At 45.5% G+C, this 19,620-nt stretch overlaps 1 protein-coding gene across 2 annotated transcripts in view; it reads right to left on the bottom strand.

Annotated features, from left to right (window-relative positions):
• Positions 1 to 13,755: 13,755 nt before the first annotated feature.
• The window catches only part of EPG5 (ectopic P-granules 5 autophagy tethering factor), a 68,976-nt gene continuing 63,111 nt past the window's right edge, over positions 13,756 to 19,620 (bottom strand). For both annotated transcript variants that reach the window (XM_069963231.1, XM_069963230.1), the window contains 4 exons: positions 18,099 to 18,318; positions 17,721 to 17,936; positions 16,311 to 16,425; positions 13,756 to 15,253 (listed from right to left, as the gene is read on the bottom strand). In XM_069963231.1, coding sequence (XP_069819332.1) covers positions 15,071 to 15,253; positions 16,311 to 16,425; positions 17,721 to 17,936; positions 18,099 to 18,318 — 734 coding nt within the window. In that variant the 3' untranslated portion in view covers positions 13,756 to 15,070. The remainder of the gene's footprint in view (positions 15,254 to 16,310; positions 16,426 to 17,720; positions 17,937 to 18,098; positions 18,319 to 19,620) is intronic.

Below are 19,620 nucleotides of genomic sequence, written 5' to 3' on the forward strand. Positions count from 1 at the left end.
CACTATGAGAGATAAACCCGCTGATACAGAACAAGGAGCAACAAAGATTAAAAAACAAACAAACAAACAAACAAAAAACACCACAACAACCAATCCGGTTGCAGCTGGTAAAGGTGCGGCTCTTATTTGGTTGCTGAGGTCATCCCCTTCATTTCTCTTCTCCCCACGGTGTCCCCCTCTTCTTGCTGATCGGTTGTGTATTGGCTCCCTGTATCGTTTCGGGAAGCATCGGGACCATTCCCAGTGTTTCCTGCCCCATTGTCTTCCCCTTTACTTATATCAAGAGGTTAAAGTATAAAACCCACAATTTAAAAGTTTTTTTTTTTTCTTTTTCTTTCCTCTCCTTTAACCATTTTTCTCAGTTGTATTTTTTCCTTAGGTTTGGTCGTCGGGGGCAGGGAGGGGAGATAATAAGAGTGTTATTATAAATACATATATTTTTTGGTGCGAGATGAGAACTTCTGTTTTTGAAACAAGTCTGTAGAATAAAAGTTACAACTATTTTAAGACCGAATAAAATAGAGTGAATTATTTAAAGATTTTTTTTTTTTCGTGTTTATTGGGGCTCGTGGCTGGTCCTAGCGGTGCCGGGGTAAGTTACAGGTAGGTAACAAGCACCTGACTGCAAGAAGATTGAACAGGTAAGCCTCTATGTATTCCCCTTATACATAGGATCTTCTCACATACCTGCCTGCTGGCATATTAGTTATATATTACTATTATACTAGCTTTTTTTTTTTTGTGTGTGTGTATATATAGTAGTTATATTCTTGTATATAGGGAGCAGTATTATAGTAGTTATATTCTTGTATATAGAAGCAGTATTATAGTAGTTATATTCTTGTATATAGGAGCAGTATTATAGTAGTTATATTCTTGTATATAGGAGCAGTATTATAGTAGTTATATTCTTGTATATAGGAGCAGTATTATAGCAGTTATATTCTTGTATATAGGAGCAGTATTATAGTAGTTATATTCTTGTATATAGGGGCAGTATTATAGTAGTTATATTCTTGTATATAGGGGCAGTATTATAGTAGTTATATTCTTGTATATAGGGAGCAGTATTATAGTAGTTATATTCTTGTATATAGGAGGCCGTATTATAGTAGTTATATTCTAGTATATAGAAGGCAGTATTAAAGTAGTTATATTCTTGTATATAGGAGCAGTATTATAGTAGTTATATTCTTGTATATAGGAGCAGTATAATAGTAGTTATATTCTTTTATATAGGAGGCAGTATTATAGTAGTTATATTGTTATTTTCCCGCAGGATAATGTCCTGCTGCTGGTGCTTTATATATGGGCAGTATTATAGTAGTTATATTCTTGTATATAGGGAGCAGTATTATAGTAGTTATATTCCTGTATATAGGGGGCAGTATTATAGTAGTTATATTCTTGTATATAGGGAGCAGTATTATAGTAGCTATATTCCTGTATATAGGAGCAGTATTATAGTAGTTATATTCTTGTATATAGGGAGTAGTATAGTAGTTATATTGTATATAGGAGCAGTATTATAGTAGTTATATTCTTGTATATAGGAGCAGTATTATAGTAGTTATATTCTTGTATATAGGAGCAGTATTATAGTAGATATATTCTTGTATATAGGAGCAGTATTATAGTAGTTATATTCTTATATATAGGAGCAGTATTATAGTAATTATAGTCTTGTATATAGGAGGCAGTATTATAGCAGTTATATTCTTGTATATAGGGAGCAGTATTATAGTAGTTATATTCTTGTACATAGGAGCAGTATTATAGTAGCTATATTCCTGTATATAGGAGCAGTATTATAGTAGTTATATTCTTGTATATAGGGAGTAGTATAGTAGTTATATTGTATATAGGAGCAGTATTATAGTAGTTATATTCTTGTATATAGGAGCAGTATTATAGTAGATATATTCTTGTATATAGGAGCAGTATTATAGTAGTTATATTCTTATATATAGGAGCAGTATTATAGTAATTATAGTCTTGTATATAGGAGGCAGTATTATAGCAGTTATATTCTTGTATATAGGAGGCAGTATTATAGTAGTTATATTCCTGTATATAGGAGCAGTATTATAGTAGTTATATTCTTATACATGGGTATTGGTTGAGATCTAGTGCCGCGTTTTAGCCTTTGATTAAATCAAATCCCACTCTCATCTGAAATGTTATTTCCTGTAGATTTGACACTTAGCACAGAATTGCAGATTAAAATAAAACTATTAATTATTCATATAGCGTCTATCTGCCAAATTGCGCTCAGCACAGTAATCGGGAAATATCCACCTCCTGAACAGATTTAGTGTTTTCTTTCCTGCTGCAAGTTACCATGGAAACAGAAGAACCCCACGCCTGGTAAAGCGATGTGAATTTACATACCTGCCCCTCTTAACCAGTGCGGTAGAGTGAGTGGGTGATGCAAACTGGGATGTGGAGTCCTCCATCAGAATGAAAGCTCCCTGGTGCCACCTATTGGAGGTAGCATCCCTGCCACGTAATATACACTCACCGGCCACTTTATTAGGTACACCATGCTAGTAACGGGTTGGACCCCCTTTTGCCTTCAGAACTGCCTCAATTCTTGGTGGCATAGATACAACAAGGTGCTGGAAGCATTCCTCAGAGATTTTGGTCCATATTGACATGATGGCATCACACAGTTGCCGCAGATTTGTCGGCTGCACATCCATGATGCGAATCTCCCGTTCCACCACATCCCAAAGATGCCCTATTGGATTGAGATCTGGTGACTGTGGAGGCCATTGGAGTACAGTGACCTCATTGTCATCTTCAAGAAACCAGTCTGAGATGATTCTAGCTTTATGACATGGCGCATTATCCTGCTGAAAGTAGCCATCAGATGTTGGGTACATTGTGGTCATAAAGGGATGGACATGGTCAGCAACAATACTCAGGTAGGCTGTGGCGTTGCAACGACGCTCAATTGGTACCAAGGGGCCCAAAGAGTGCCAAGAAAATATTCCCCACACCATGACACCACCACCACCAGCCTGAACCGTTGATACAAGGCAGGATGGATCCATGCTTTCATGTTGTTGACACCAAATTCTGACCCTACCATCCGAATGTCGCAGCAGAAATCGAGACTCATCAGACCAGGCAACGTTTTTCCAATCTTCTACTGTCCAATTTCGATGAGCTTGTGCAAATTGTAGCCTCAGTTTCCTGTTCTTAGCTGAAAGGCGCGGCACCCGGTATGGTCTTCTGCTGCTGTAGCCCATCTGCCTCAAAGTTGGAGGTACTGTGCGTTCAGAGATGCTCTTCTGCCTACCTTGGTTGTAACGGTTGGCTATTTGAGTCACTGTTGCCTTTCTATCAGCTCCAACCAGTCTGCCCATTCTCCTCTGACCTCTGGCATCAACAAGGCATTTCCGCCCACAGAACTGCCGCTCACTGGATGTTTTTTCTTTTTCGGACCATTCTCTGTAAACCCTAGAGATGGTTGTGCGTGAAAATCCCATTAGATCAGCAGTTTCTGAAATACTGAGACCAGCCCTTCTGGCACCAACAACCATGCCACGTTCAAAGGCACTCAAATCACCTTTCTTCCCCATACTGATGCTCGGTTTGAACTGCAGGAGATTGTCTTGACCATGTCTACATGCCTAAATGCACTGAGTTGCCGCCATGCGATTGGCTGATTAAAAATTAAGTGGTAACGTGCAGTTGGACAGGTGTACCTAATAAAGTGGCCGGTGAGTGTATGACTCCTTTAAGAGCTTTGAAACATAAGACAGACTTTCTCCTCCAGAAGAAAAGGTTACCAATCTGTAGTTGACTCAGGGTGCTGGCTGGCCTCTAAAATCTAAAGATTTCTAGTCTCCCAGTACCTATCAGCTGCTGTATGTCTTGCAGAAAGTAGTGTATTCTTTTCAGTCTGACACAGTGCTCTCTGCTGCCACCTCTGTCCATGTCAGGAACTGTCCAAAGCAGGAGAGGTTTTATATGGGGATTTGCTACTCTGGACAGTTCCTGACATGGACAGAGGTGGCAGCAGAGAGCACTGTGTCAGATTGGAAAGAATCCACCACTTCCTGAAGGACATACAGCAGTGGAAGACTAGATTTGTAAATATAAGGTAGGAAAGGTTACATATAATCACAGACTCTGAACATGGGTATAATGACTGGTATATCAGCCTCTACTGGAGCTAAAATGGTTAATAGTTGTGGTAAATGAAGTAGGTATAAAAGAGAGGGCCCTTTAAAATGTAGTTTAACATTTTATATTCAATCGCGTATTACATTACTTACCATGTACTGGTTGTAAGTTATAGGTTGTCTGTGGGATACCTCCAGAGCTGCAATCACTTTGGGAAACATTAAAGGGGTAATCCAATGCTACAAAACATGGCCACTTTCTTCCAGAGACAGCACCACTCTTGTCTCCAGTTTAGGTGCGGTTTGCAACTAAGCTCCATTTACTTCAATGGAACTGAGCAGCAAAACCCCGCCCAAGGTGGAGACAAGAGTGGGGCTGTCTCTGGAAGAAAGTGACCATGTTTTTGTAGCACTGGATAACCCCTTTAAGCAAGCATATTACACACACACACACAACATTAAACTACACTTCCTACACAGTGCAGATTGGGAACACGCAGGAGATACAGGAGGATTTCAGCTCTGAGGTCTGAAGGATTGTGAATGCAGCTCTAGTGCAAAATTCAGGATGAGTACAGATAAGTAATGTATGTACAGAGTAACCCCACCAGCAGAATACTGAGTGCAGATCTGGAGTATAATACTGGATGTAACTCAGGATCAGTACAGGATAAGTAATGTATGTACACAGTGACCCCACCAGCAGAATAGTGAGTGCAGCTCTGGGGTATAATACAGGATGTAACTCAGGATCAGTACAGGATAAGTAATGTATGTACAGAGTAACCCCACCAGCAGAATAGTGAGTGCAGCTCTGGAGTATAATACAGGATGTATCTCAGGATCAGTACAGGATCAGTAATGTAATGTATGTACACACAGTGACCCCATCAGCAGAATAGTGAGTGCAGCTCTGCAGTATAATACAGGATGTAACTCAGGATCAGTACAGGATAAGTAATGTAATGTATGTACACAGTGACCCCACCAGCAGAATAGTGAGTGCAGCTCTGGAGTATAATACAGGATGTAACTCAGGATCAGTACAGGATAAGTAATGTAATGTATGTACACAGTGACCCCACCAGCAGAGTAGTGAGTGCAGCTCTGGAGGGTGTGGTTACTGGGTGTGCCTGCGTTTGCTCCTGAGCTCCACACATCCAGACTTCCAGGAGGAGAGAGGCTGATTTACCACCTGCTTCCCCAGGAAGGTGGCAGCTTCCTGGAGAGTTTTCAGCATGGATCCCCTGACCTCCACCTCCCGGTCAAGGCCGGCGGGGGGTGTAGAGTGTAAGCTACCGGCCAGCGCTCCGGCTGGAGGGGTAAGAAGATCTAGTAGGGTTCGCAGCAATGTGGACCCAGCCCTTCCAGCGACGGGTGGGAGCTGCAAGGCTCCAAGTATGCAAGGAAAGCCTGCAAGCAAGGTGAGCGGAAGACGGGGTGCAGGTGCAGCTGCACGGAGGGGCTCCCAGGAGAGTCAGGTTGTGGAGCAGTGGGGTCTCAGGGGGCCCAGGGAGTCTGCAGCCACCTATGGCTCTAGGATAGCTGCAAAGCTTACTGAGTATGAGCAGCTGGGAAAGAGACTGAAGGGTTTAAGAGACGACCTGAAGTTTACAAAACACAGAGCCAGCTCAGCCCCCAAAAAGCAGAAACCTGGACTCACAGCAAAAGTGAAGTCTCTGCAGCAGGAGGTGAGAGAGCTGGAGCTGCAGAGGATGACCATCCTGGAGGGCAGCGATGTCTTCAGGGAGAAGTTGCTGAATGAGGACAGATTTGCCAAAATGAAGTCCCCAAAGAGAGAAGAGGATGAAAGTGATTGCTCAGCAGATGAAGAGAGCAGTGGTGAGGATGATGATGATGAGCAAGACATGGAAGCTGAATCAGCTGAGGTCTCTGTGGCAGCAAGTGGGGAAGCTGTGGAAGCTGAATCACAGCCTGTACAGAGTGTGAACACGTCCCAAGCCAGCATTCCTGCAGCACAGGTGGCGCTACCATTATCCGATGAAAGTGCTGGTGAGGAGGAGGATGGCGGAGGTGCGCTGATGGCCCGAATTGTCAGCATGGAGTCCCCGGTGCACTTGGATAATTTCAGTTTTGGAGACGACTTGGGTGAAGATAAAATTGCTAAGAAGAATAGACCAAAAAAACCATCACAGCAAGTAAATCTTGTTTATGTCCCTTTTGTTCCCTCTGAGCCGACTGCAAAGTCAGTTCAGGGAGCAGCCCCCGGTGATCTGCCAGTCTCTGCTTCTACAAATGTGGAGCGGGGCCAGAACACTGGGAAGAAAACAGTAAAGATGGCGGAGAGCGCCAGCCCCACTTGTCAAGGTAGCGAGGCTGGTGCAAGTGCAGGGGCGGCCGAGGGGCCGGACAAGGTTGCGGACAAGGTGGCATGCCTCCAACCAGGGGGCTTTGGTGGTGTACGGCACTCCTCTGCAGGCAAGGGGGGGAGTGCCCAGGCACCAAGGGCTGGTGTGGAGCTCGGGCGGCCGGGCAGCAGTGGAGACAAGGGAGCGGGCGGCTCCCATAGCAGGTCTGGCGCTGAGAGATGCTCCTCTGCAGGCGGAGGGGGGAGTGTCCAGGCGTCTGGTGCGACGCTCTCAGCAGTTTCATCCGCGGTGCCTGTCCCTGCTCAGTTGCAGCGCTGCGGTGGGGCTGTTGGGGGCGGAGCTAAAGACAAAGTAAAAACTGGTGGCATTTCGCAAGAAAACGCTTGGGCAGCTACCGGACTGGTACAGCAGGAGCATGGACATAAGAGTGCGGATGATACCAACCTAGCAATGCTGCTGGCTGTTAAAGAAATTGAAGCAGGGGTATTGGCTGAGGCTGAGGGCAAACACGGTGACAAAGTAGCTTCCTCCCACATTCCCAAAGGGAGGACTGCTGCAAAGTCCCATGAGTCCAAGGATGCCAGGGATGCCAGCATGACAGCCAGCAGCAGCAGAAACATACTAAAGCCAGCCAGATTACACCCGGGTCAGTCCACTATAGCTAGGCAGGAGGAGATTTCTTCTAGTGTTGTGTCTCCTGTTGGTTCTGATTCTGTAAATGTAAATATTATTTCTGCTAATGTTTCTGTGGGGGGTGGGAGTGGTCCGGCTGCCCCCCCAGCAGTGGCCGCTCCTTCCAGGAGCTATGCAAATGTCACTGCTGGGGGTCCTAGGGGATCCTCATCTCTAAACCCTGGGGAAGGTAACTTACAACGACGCCTCCTGGAGGCTTTGCGTAAAGGGGATAGAACGCTCCAAGTAGAGGGGCGGGAGGTCGACCTGTCCTTCTATATAGAAAGACATGGGCTTGGGGCTTTCCGAGAGCAAAATGGGGAGGTAACCTGGTCCCTCCCTACAAATGGGCAGGAGGTGGGCCGTAGGAATGTGGTCCGTCTGGTATGGAGAGGCAGTGATGCGTGCCCATCCAGGGCAAAGGTGGTGGAGCTTCTCTTCCAGATGAGATTCAGGGCGAATGACATCTTTGCCCTGATCCACCCCTACGGTACCTCTGAATTCGACATCAGCTTTGTGAAGCCAGAGGGACTTGAGCTCTTCTGGTCCAATCACGAGCTGGTGAAGGATGAGCCCATGTGGCGGGATTTCGCTGTAAAGGCGGTATCCCGTCAGAGTTCTGTCAAGAAAGTGACCGTTCTGACGCGTAACGAGTCACTTTCTTGCTATGACATCATGACCTGGCTAGGCAGGTTTGGGGAAGTGACGGATGTCCCCAAGAAAAATCTGGATGAGCATGGCATATGGTCTGGGGCCTGGACGTTTTCCGTCCGTCTCCGACGTTCAGGGAACACTGTCACACACATACCATCGGCTGCTTTCTTGGGTCGTGACAGAATCCAAGTCTTTTACCAGGGGCAGCCGAAGCTGTGCCACAAGTGTGGTGATCCCACCCACTTTAGCGCAAATTGTACTAAACTGATTTGTGCATTGTGCGGTGCGGTGCGGTGCGACTAACCCCCCTCTGATCGTTCTATCCAATAGGTACCAGACCCTTGGAGAAGGGGGTTTGGAGGTGGAGGAGCTTCCAGGGGGCACCGAGCCTGCTCCTCCAGAGGCAGTTTCCTCGGGAGGTCAGGTGGCCCCAGGGTCTGGAGATGAGGATCCAGGGATGGATTTGTCTACATCCTTAAAAAGGATTAAAGAAAAGTCTAAAGGGTCATCCTCTGATGGGGAGGGGGGTAAGAAGAAAGGGAAAAAGTAAATAAGTAAGGCCGTCTAACTCAATCACCCATGATGGCGGCACTCACCCCATTGACTCTGGCATCCATTAACTGTGCCAGCATTAAGTCTGATACGGCTAGATTCGCAGCCTTTGATTTTCTCGGTCGTAGTAACGCCGACATTTTGTTTTTGCAGGAGACCAGGTTGACAGATCAAGCCTTGCTAGTAAAAGCCAAGCGAGAGTGGAGGCTTGGGCCTTCACACTGGTCTCTTGCGGCTGAGCCGTATAGTGGGGTGGCGGTCCTTTTTACCACTCCTGTAGAATGCAGACGTGTTATTGAGTTAGAAATGGGGAGGTGCCTGATCTTGGATGTCCTCATGAAGGGGCAAGAGCTCAGGCTCATTAACATCTATGCCCCACAAACTAAGTGGGACCGTAAAAGCCTTTTTATGAGGATTAAGCCCTTTCTTTTTACGAGTCGGCAGGTGATCTTTGGTGGAGACTTCAATACTATCACGAGGTCTCAGGACAGGAGAGGCGCCAAAGACAAGCTGGCTTATGATAGCATGGCCCTGATTAGTATAGTTAGAGAGGCTCGCCTGGAGGATGCCCACATCCGGACCCCCTCGGGCCACGCGGGTTTCACCTATCATCGAGGTAGCTGCAGGTCTAGATTAGACAGGTTTTATTTAAAGGAGGAAGCCGTCTCTTCCGCAGTGTCCGTGGTTGAGGTGGAGTTCTCCGATCACTGTCTAATTTTGTTTTCCCTGAATGTTTCAGAGACCCCCCGGATGGGTAGAGGCTACTGGAGGCTGAATTCGTCCCTCCTCGAAGAAGCAGAGGTAAGACAATCCTTTGAGGATTTTCTTCAGAGTCAGGTACCTCTACTGGGCCTATGTAGTAGTAAGTCAGAGTGGTGGGAGATATTCAAGAAGCGGGTTGCGAGGTTCTTCCGCCAGCTCTCGAGCCTCAGGTCCCTGAATAGGTATCGTGTGTATCAGGGCCTGAGGAGGAAACTCGAGCATCTCGTCTCGACTGGAGGTAGTAGAGAGGAGATCTCCAGAGTGAAAGCCTTGCTCATGAGGTGTCAGTATGATAGGCACGCATCTTTAGTTTTTGAGAGGGACTTCGGGAGGTACCGCTCGCCCGACCCCTACAGAAACTGTAAGATGTCAGTGAGTAGTAAGATCGTGACTGGACTGGTTGATAGTACGGGATCTCTGAACCGGTCCAGATCAGGGATCCTGGAGGTCGTCAGATCCTTTTACTCACACCTCTTGGGGAGGAAGGATCTAGATCGGGATGTGATGTCGGGTTTCCTGGCTGAAACCATTCCTGAGCCGGGGGTAGACCGCTCTCTTGATGTTTTGGCAGAAGAGATCAGGGAAGAGGAAGTTAGACTGGCGATTGAAGGGCTTGCCCTGAAGAAGTCGCCAGGTCCAGATGGCTTAACATCTGAGTTGTATAAGACCTTCAGGGACCTCTTAGTTCCCCTCTTGGCCGAGGTCTTCAATGAGTGTCTCTCCTCGGGCACTCTGCCGAGGTCAATGAGGAGGTCAGCCCTGATTCTTCTGTCAAAAGGTAAAAATTCGAGCCGTATTGAGAATTGGAGGCCCATAGCTCTTCTCAATGCGGACAGGAAGATTCTGGCCAAGATACTGTTTAATCGGCTGGTGAAGTTTGCACCCCGGCTCCTTTCGGGGGCTCAGCACTGCTCTGTTCCAGGCCGAAGCACCTTAAGTGCTGTCCTTAGTGTCAGGGAGGCAGTGGAGCGGAGTAGTGCGGGTCTTTGGAAGGGGTACTTGCTGTCCCTGGATCAGGCCAAAGCATTTGATCGGGTGAACCATGAGTACCTCTGGTCCGTCCTGCTGAGATATGGCCTACCAGATACTTTTGTCAATTGGCTTAAGATCTTGTATGCAGGGGCAGAGAGTTTCCCGCTGGTGAACGGTTGGTCTGGCCGCTCTTTTGAGGTTGGGTCTGGTGTTCGCCAGGGCTGTCCCTTGAGCCCACTGTTGTATGTGTTCGCGATCGACCCTTTTCTTAGGAGGGTTGGTTGTGGACCGTTGGCAGGGGTCGGGATGAGCCTGGAGGAATCAGAAGCCACCCTGAGAGTGGTAGCGTACGCTGATGATGTCACTGTCTTCGTATCCTCGAGAGAGGAGGTCGATATGGTGATGTCAGAGGTGGACCGCTACTCAGAGGCATCTGGGTCCAGCATCAACCAGGATAAGTGCGAAAGTCTCTGGCTGGGAGGGGGAGATCCCGAGTTTGATCTCCCGGACACCCTTCCAGAGCCCCAAGACTCGGCAAAAATCCTAGGCATTACATTCGGCCAGGGTGATTACCCCACTAAAAACTGGGATGGTAGGCTCCAGAATGCCGCTCAGAAGGTGGACCAGTGGAAGGGTTGGTCTTTGACCCTCAGGGAAAGGGTACACCTGATCAAATCATACCTGCTCCCTTTGTTTATCTATCTGGGCAGTGTATGTATCTTGCCAGAGGCTTTCTATACTAGGATCTACAGCCTGTTCTTCCAGCTGTTATGGGGGAATAGGCTGAACCTGGTCAAGAGAGAGGTTACGTACCGCACGAGGAGACTTGGGGGTTTGTCTATGGTGAACCCAGTGGTGTTCTTAGTGAACACCTTTTTGAAAGCTAACATCGCAAACCTCTGGAAGGAGAGGGCTCCTCCGTGGGTACTCTCCTGCAGGGAATGGTTTCGGCCTTTCTTCCAGGAATGGGAGACAGGAGGGCGAGTGAAGGACCTTCGTACACCCCATGGATATCTTCCGGCTTACGCTACCCCGACTCTGAAGATGATACGTCGGTGGGGTCTGGGAATGTGGGAGATCAGGACTCAAGGGTTCTATTGACCCATTTCCAGAAGCCCCTGGCGCTCAGGGATTGCCCAGGTCGGGATCTGAGGGTTGGGTTAAGTCTATTGAACTCAAAGAGGATCCCCCAGAAGTTTTGGGACTTGGCCTGGCGCTGCTTCCAGGGGAAGCTATATGTGAGGGACAACTTGAAGTGCAGGAGCTCCGATGATCGGGGGTGTCCCCGAGAGGAGTGTGGTAATACGCTGGAAAGCATGGATCATTTCCTGCTTCATTGTCCCTTCAATATAGGGGTTTACACCAGGGTGGGCGCCTCCATAGGTTGGAGTCAGTTAGTCAGTCTCACCTATCCGGAGTGGGCTTATGGAGTATTCAGGAACCTGGGTGGCCGAGATCGCTGCACGTTATTCTTAGTCAGCTTAGTGGTTAGGTACCACACGTGGAACGCACGGTGTCTAGTATCTACACAGCGTAGAGTCCTCTCCGAGGTGGAGGTCTGTAGGAACATCACTGGTGACCTTGGGAAGATCAGGTCTTTGGAGTATGGCAGGCTGGGTACAAGTAGGGCTTCTCTCCTGTGGAGAGGTTTTTCCTTCGCTGTGCCCTAGGTACTGAGCCCACTGGGTGAGGTACCATAATTCTGGTTAGGGACAGAGTAGGTAGGGACAGAGGTAGGGAGAGTGTGAGGGTTAGATTAATATTTAGGGATAGTATTAGGGAGAGGGTAGGGAGAATAGTCAGGGATAGGTTATAAATTATTATGGTACCCGGTCTGCCATCCTCCGATCCCGGTGGGGGGCTATGCATGACACTTTAGCTTTTTGTTTTCTAACAAGTAATAAACAGTAAAGGGCTTACAGGCTACCGAACTTGAGCCTTGCTGTTATGTCATAATGTGTTGGTGTTATGGGATATTGTTATGGTGTATACTTTATTTTTAGGAACATTGGTAAGTTGAGGGCTGGATAAGCCTTATGGACAATTATAGTTATTGTTTAAGTTCTGGGGTATAGGATAGGTTGGGTGGGGTGATGGGGGGGTTGTTTTTCCCTGGATGGATACTTGGAGTTCTGGCATGGGTCACTGAGGGACAAGAACTGAACTGATGGACCCAGACTCATGTCCAGATTTGGGGTGTGGGAAGTGGGGCTTATAGTTAGGTTCATGTGTCATATGGTTGATGTACTTTTATGATTTGTATTATTATTATTTTATTATTATTATTATTATTATTAATTTTTTTTTTTTTTTTTATTTATTTATGTCCTATAAGGCAGCCGGACCTCATATTATTAAGTTGGTATTGGGATATTTTCTTTTCTGTTAAAGTTGTATAGTGTGTGTGGTGGTTGGATGAGAGTTAAGTATCTGGAAGGGGGGGGCTTGTTGGGTGAATTATGCTGGTGTGTGTGTGTGGGGGGGGGTGCTTTTTGTGTTGGGTTTGCAGGGTAAGGTGTGTGTGTGTGTGCGTGTTTTAAAAAGAAAAAAAAAAAAAAAAAAAAAGGGAAAAAAAAAAAAAGGGAAAAAAAAAAAAAAAAAGTCCAAACCGGGACTATGTTGAGTTAGAGCCGAGAATGGCTCAGAGCATGTTGTAGATTCTTGGTTTGGTCTAGACAGAGTGTCTTTACTATATTATTTCTGTGTGCTGTGAGGTGTGAGTGTGGGGTAGGTAGTAGTGGTGGTGGTAGTAATAGTAGTAGTAAGGGTAAGTTGGGGTGGTAGTGTTTTATTATGAAGCTGGACTGGCCGGGTGAGGCAGGTGTGAGGGAGGATTTCCTTATAGAAAATATGATTATTATTTCAGAATTGTTGTTTTTGTTATAAGCAGAAAGCTTTGTATTTGTTTTTGTTCTGGCTGATGGAGCCGCGTTTATGTTTATGTTGTTATACTTGTTAAGTTTTATATTTTTCTAATAAAAAGAATTACAGGATGTAACACAGGATCAGTACAGGATAAGTAATGTATGTACAGAGTAACCCCACCAGCAGAATAGTGAGTGCAGCTCTGGAGTATAATACAGGATGTATCTCAGGATCAGTACAGGATCAGTAATGTAATGTATGTACACAGTGACCCCACCAGCAGAATAGTGAGTGCAGCTCTGGAGTATAATACAGGATGTAACACAGGATCACTACAGGATAAGTAATGTATGTACAGAGTAACCCCACCAGCAGAATAGTGAGTGCAGCTCTGGAGTATAATACAGGATGTATCTCAGGATCAGTACAGGATCAGTAATGTAATGTATGTACACAGTGACCCCACCAGCAGAATAGTGAGTGCAGCTCTGGAGTATAATACAGGATGTAACACAGGATCACTACAGGATAAGTAATGTATGTACAGAGTAACCCCACCAGCAGAATAGTGAGTGCAGCTCTGGAGTATAATACTGGATGTAACTCAGGATCAGTACAGGATAAGTAATGTAATGTATGTACACAGGCACCCCATCAGCAGAATAGTGAGTGCAGCTCTGAAGTACATAAGTAACAGTAAACCAACTTATGTTGATTCAGATGAGAGTACACAATTTGTGTACATGCCGTATGTTTTGTATAGAACATATTTTGTGCGTCGATCTGTCCCCAACAAACATCAGACAAGAGGCGAGTTACATAATGACGAAAGCCCTTTTATAAATAAATCACATGTACATCAGGAGACACGTCACTTCCACTAGTAGCTACAGACACATTATACACATATACATTTCTGGTTTGGCAATAAATCCTGATCCAAGGCCCTTAAGTTCATGTTCCAAACTATCCAATAAAGAATACTATGTACACTGACAGACGTTACAGGACAAATAAATGGGGCCTCTGCCTTCTGAGATCACCCTAGATCTATAGGTATATACGTATAAGATTACATCTCATCTAGGTCCTTCAGGCACGGGCGGATCATTGTGGATTTTATTTTGGCACTGTCATCCTATATCCAAGGAATTATAAAAATTACCATTAAGTAATAATAAAGAATTATATACGCACAATTAAAGGGCAACTCCGGCTGTGTCTGATATTTACATCAGTGGTGAGGAAATAAAATAAATAAGATTTTGTTAATATACTTTTATATTCTATGCGTCTTTCCCATCATGCCTCAGGATAGATCACAAATTTCCTATTCTCTGTACCCTGAATAAGCGTTCTCCTGTGCTAACTGGTGCCCCCTGGGGAGCAGTGGAGGAAGTGACACTTTCTAGGTTGTCACTTCCATTACAAGGTTGATTTGCAGCACCACTAACTTCTATAATACAATAATATAAATACCATAATACTGCCCCCCTATGGTGAAAAGTAAAACTGCTATATAATATAATCACCCCCCTTTCCCCATGGACAAGACTATACTGACTACTACTAAATGGAGAGGAGGAGGATTTGTATCCCTGATGGAGTTTCACATTAAATCAAGTTTCTCCACCTAAATTAATTAAAATCTCCTTAATAAGGCAAAAAGTGATAGAGAAGAGACAGAGGGGTCGCTAGGGACTTCATACAAAGGGTCATGATGATTGATAGGCAGTGAATCCCTAGCCACGAGACTATAAGGAGTAGAAAAGCATCCTGGCAGCAGTCACTCCATCATTGCAGTCTCAGTCTGCGTTATTAATCAGATTTTTCTAAAAAATAAAATTTGGGTGGAGCGCCCCTTTAAGGCAGTACATGCTAGAATATTTCTTTACAATTTTATATGGTAACCACGACCTTTAATAATGATACAGACCCCACAGGACTCGGACGCCCCCATGGATTTGACGCCTGTGTTATCTTTGACTATTGCACACATACAAACATCAATACATTATTTTTGTTCTAAAAACATGAAATGCGAGGGGTGAGGGTTGGGGGTCACCAAAACGGGGAAGGGGGGGGAGGCATAAAAAAAGAGAAAGTCCCGGATTGTGGGCTCTTCCCAGGTTATCGGATAATATTCAGATAATGCACTTCTGGGTACAGTGAGTTGATGAGGAGGGCTAGCAGCGTGTTCCCGTCCTGGAGACAATGGCCCGGGTAGCGGATAAACTGAACAGCCTGCGAGATCTGCTCCTGGTAATCCATATACTGTTTACTTGAGGTCAAGGTCTCCACAGCGTTTAATGCCTAAAAGACAGAGATACATATTACACATCATATAATATACTACTAAGCTGCATTCACACTTCTGCTGCTTGGTATTGAAAACAGTCAGCAAGCTGGTTGTCAGACACCTCTCCACTAACTGTAATACAAGGGGGCCATTACTATCAGTCTGAAAGCTCCTAGTAATATATGCAGAAAATACAGTGTAAAGGAAATCTCTCTGCTCTGTATCATACTCAGAGCTTAAAGGGGTTATCGAGCGTTAGAAAAACATGGCCACTTTCTTCCCGAGACAGCACCACTCTTGGCTCCAGATTAGGTGTGGTATGTAAGCTCCATTCACTTCAATGGAACAGAGTTGCAAAACCTGCACCCAAACTGTGGAAGAACTCTGGAAGAAAGTGGCCTTGTTTTTCTCATGCAGGCAATACTGAGCTGCATCAGGCATGCCTCTTCCCTCCCCCAGACTCCTGTTGGGAGGGGGAGGCATTTATGACACAGCTCAATAATGCCCCCTTGATACTTAAAGGGGTACCTAGGCCGGGATGCTTTTTTTCACAATCGCCCAGGAGGGGGTGAATGAAAACAATTACATCTACTTACCTCCCTAGCTCTAGCGATGACACCTGTATCCAGTTGCTCTGGTCCCTGGTCTCCTGCTGCGGCTGTAACAGTGTCCCGCATCTCATCCCTCGTCTCCAGGAATCAGAGGGAGACCAGGGGCTGGAGCAGCTGGATGCGGGCATCAGCGTTGGAGCTGGGAAGGTAGATAGATGCAATTCTTTTTATCCACCCCCTCCCCTTTCATTGTGAAAAAAGGCACCCCGGCCGGACTACCCCTTTAAGCTCTAAACATGACACACAGCAGACAGATTACTTTTACAATGTATTTGGGCATATAATACTAGGTTACAGCTCTGAACAGACTGTTACTACCTTACTTACCATGTAGTATATATATGTTTATTGACAATGTATATTATATAAACAGTATACACACATACATATATATGTATACTGTATTATAAAATTAGATGTGACCTAAGACATTGTGATTTTCTGTATTTTACTCCGTTACCTGTTGCGCTTTCTGTGACAGATGGAGGCCAGACCCTGCCTTAAGGCGCACTTGATTTTCAGCAGGAATCTGGGCTAAGATAAAGGCTGCTAGGCTGCGAGCGATAATCCGAAATCTAAAAAGAACATAAAAAGGGATATAATACATCGTATCGACAACACACCGACCCTACAGAACTAAGGAAACCAGAGGAGCACATGACCTACCCTCCTAATCTCACACAATGGAACGTCAATGACTCTCTTCTCTCTTCCTCTTCTCTTACAGCAAGCAACTTCATATAGAAAGATAAACTGCAGCTGTATCCCCCTCCTCCTTTCCATCTATGCCCTGAATTTGGGTCCATTTACACAGAAAGATTATCTGACAAAGATTTGAAGCCAAAGCCAGAAACAGACTATGGACAGAGATCAGGTCATAAACGAAAGCCTGAGATTTCTCCTCTTTTCAAATCCATTCCTGGCTTTGGCTTCAAATCTTTGGCAGATAATCTGTCAGATAATCTTTCTGTGTAAATGGACCCTAATGGTGCGTTTACACAGGCAGATTTATCTGACCAATTTTGGAAGCCAAAGTCAGGAATGGACTTGAAAAGACAGGGAATCTCAGTCTTTCCTTTATGACCGGCACCCTGTTTATAATCTGTTCCTGGCTTTGGCTTCAAAAATATGTCAGATAAATCTCTCTGTGTAAACGCACCATTACTCTAGACCTTACTCTTCAACTCAGGTACCCCTATTAGAAATGTTGCCGAGAACACACTGCCACCATAGGCTGTGTATAAAGTCTCTATTAGCAATTGACCCCCAAATAAGATTCCCCCCCCCATAACAACGTGACTGACCTGTTGGACCTAGTAATAATGCTTTAGTTAAATAATAATAGTCAAATAATAATGCCCCCTTCCATAGTAATAATGCCCTTTGTAGCCATTTTAATTCCCCCTTTACAATAATAACAGCCCCTGTGGCCAGTAATAATGCCCACCCTGTAGCTAGATGTAATGCTTCCTGTAGCTAGATATGCCCCCTAAAAGACAGAAAAGCCCCATGTAGCCAGGTATGCCTCTGCAGTTAGATATGCCCCCTATAGACAGGTATGATACATACAACCAACTATGCCCCTGCAGTCAGATATGCCCCTTGCAGCAGGCACTAAAGCAGGAAGGATGAGGCTGGTGGGAGGAGCTAGGGGAGGGGCTCAGATAACCAATCAGTGACGCCCGCTTTCCCTCTGTTCTCCGGCAGCATTTCCAAACCCCAGCCCCTGTACAGCACACTGGGGAAAGCAAGGTGAGCGGAGTCACGAGCGGTGGTAAAATCGTTGTATCAAAGTAGTGTCACTGTATTACATAGTTCTGTGTATAAAGATGAGGGTAAGCTAGGGGTAGCCATAAACCTGTGGCCCTACCTGGCGGAGAACGGAGACTTCCTCCCAAGGCCGATCGCCCCCAGGATCCCGGTAGACATTCTTTCCTCCCCCAGGAGGCTTAGCCGAGTCTGGACCGACAGCAGGATCCGCAGGACGTTCTCAGTGACCTCAGTGTCGTTCTGTTCTACTTGAATCAGAGACAACTGCAGAGTCTTATGGAACCACAGGAAGAGTTTGGGTTCTTCATTCATAGAGCTAAAAAATAAAATAATAATACATAAAATATACCTAAATATAGCACACTATATCCCTATATCCTAATCTACATCCTAGGCTCATGTCGCTATCACATGATCCAACAGTCGTCTCCCCATAGACATGGATATTCGGCCCAGCTACATTGTAGGAGGTTGTTACCTGGGCTGCACCTGCTCGATCCACTTGGAGATTCGGACCAGCATCCTCAGCTCATTGGCGAGCGTCTGCTCCCGGTTCAGGCATTGCAGCACATAGACGTGAAGCGTCAGGTAGCTGCCCAGGGTAAGGCATTCCTGGAGGAACTCCTCAGTAGTCAGTTCCGGCACCTGTAAGGATGCCAGGATGGGTCCCCAGCCCGGGTTCTGGGTGTGCAGAGACTCTGAGAACAAGAAGAAAAGAGATGGAATTATATACATCAGGCATTTCGATCAGGTGTGGAGATGACCCACTGGGTACGACCACTATGCTACATCTTATATACAGACACTGTAAAGAGACTCTGTCAGTAGGTTTGTGGTGTCCTATCTCAGGGTAACAAACTAGTGATAGAGAAGCTGGACAGAATGATGTATCACTTACATTGTTCTGTGCAGCTGATCCAGAGATATTCCCCTGAATAGCTTGGACAACAAGTAGCCCTCTCCATTATGTGCATGAGCCCAGTAGTCCTGGATATTCATGAGAAGCAGGAAACTCCACCCACCAACTGATGATTGACAGTTGACTACCTATACACAGCAAGGATAGATAACTGCCAATCAGCAGCTGGGGGGAGGGGTGTGGCAAGAATCCTATTCTCCTGCATATTAGGAGAACAATGTAAGTAATACACCGATCTGTTCTGCATTTATATATCACTAGTTTATGCTGCACTCATTTAAGGGAAAATTAACAAATTCCCTTTAAATATATATATATATATATAGATAGATAGATATTAAAGTGTCTCTGTCACCATAAAAAAACATCTGACATGTCAAAAGTTTGGATCTGTTTGGATCTGATCGTTCAGGAGAATGAGCAGAGAGAAGACCGTGCTCAGTGTGGTCGTCTCCCAGCTCTGTGTCACGTGATAAGTCAGGCTCATAATGTAAGTCTATGGAGCCTGACTGATTATGCTGACACGGATCGGAGAGAGGACAGCGCTGCGGTGCGGAACTCTCCTCCCTTGTTCTCCCGATCAGTAAGGGTGGGAACACTCAGACACAGACTGATCAAAACTTTTGAAAAGTCTCTATGATATGTCAAACGTTTTCTATGGTGACAGTGAAACTTTAAGAAAAAAAAAGAAACAAAAAAACAAGGTTGTCGTAGGGCTTCCCCCCCTGCACAGTACTAGGATGACTTGAAAGAGTACAGAGAATAAACAAGAAGGGAGATTTCAGCTCTGAACTGTGAATGCAGTTCTAAACTAGAATACACCCTGTAATCCAGGATCAGTTCAAGAAAAGAAAAGCCAGGTTCCCGCACTCCTAGTGTCTCATGTGTCCAAATCCCGCATGGCAAAACCACATTCAGTTTATGCCACGATTTTGCACCCCATTATAAACGTGGTGGTTCGCAGAGCTGCATTCACAATTCAGTAAGCTTCAGAGCTGAAATCTTGCTTGTGCAATATCTGTACAGAGCTGGGAAGTGTCAATTTATCTTGCAAGAGTATGTGTTATGATTATTCATATAC

The sequence above is a fragment of the Dendropsophus ebraccatus genome, chromosome 3 (assembly GCF_027789765.1).
Source record: "Dendropsophus ebraccatus isolate aDenEbr1 chromosome 3, aDenEbr1.pat, whole genome shotgun sequence".
Lineage (NCBI taxonomy): Eukaryota > Metazoa > Chordata > Amphibia > Anura > Hylidae > Dendropsophus > Dendropsophus ebraccatus.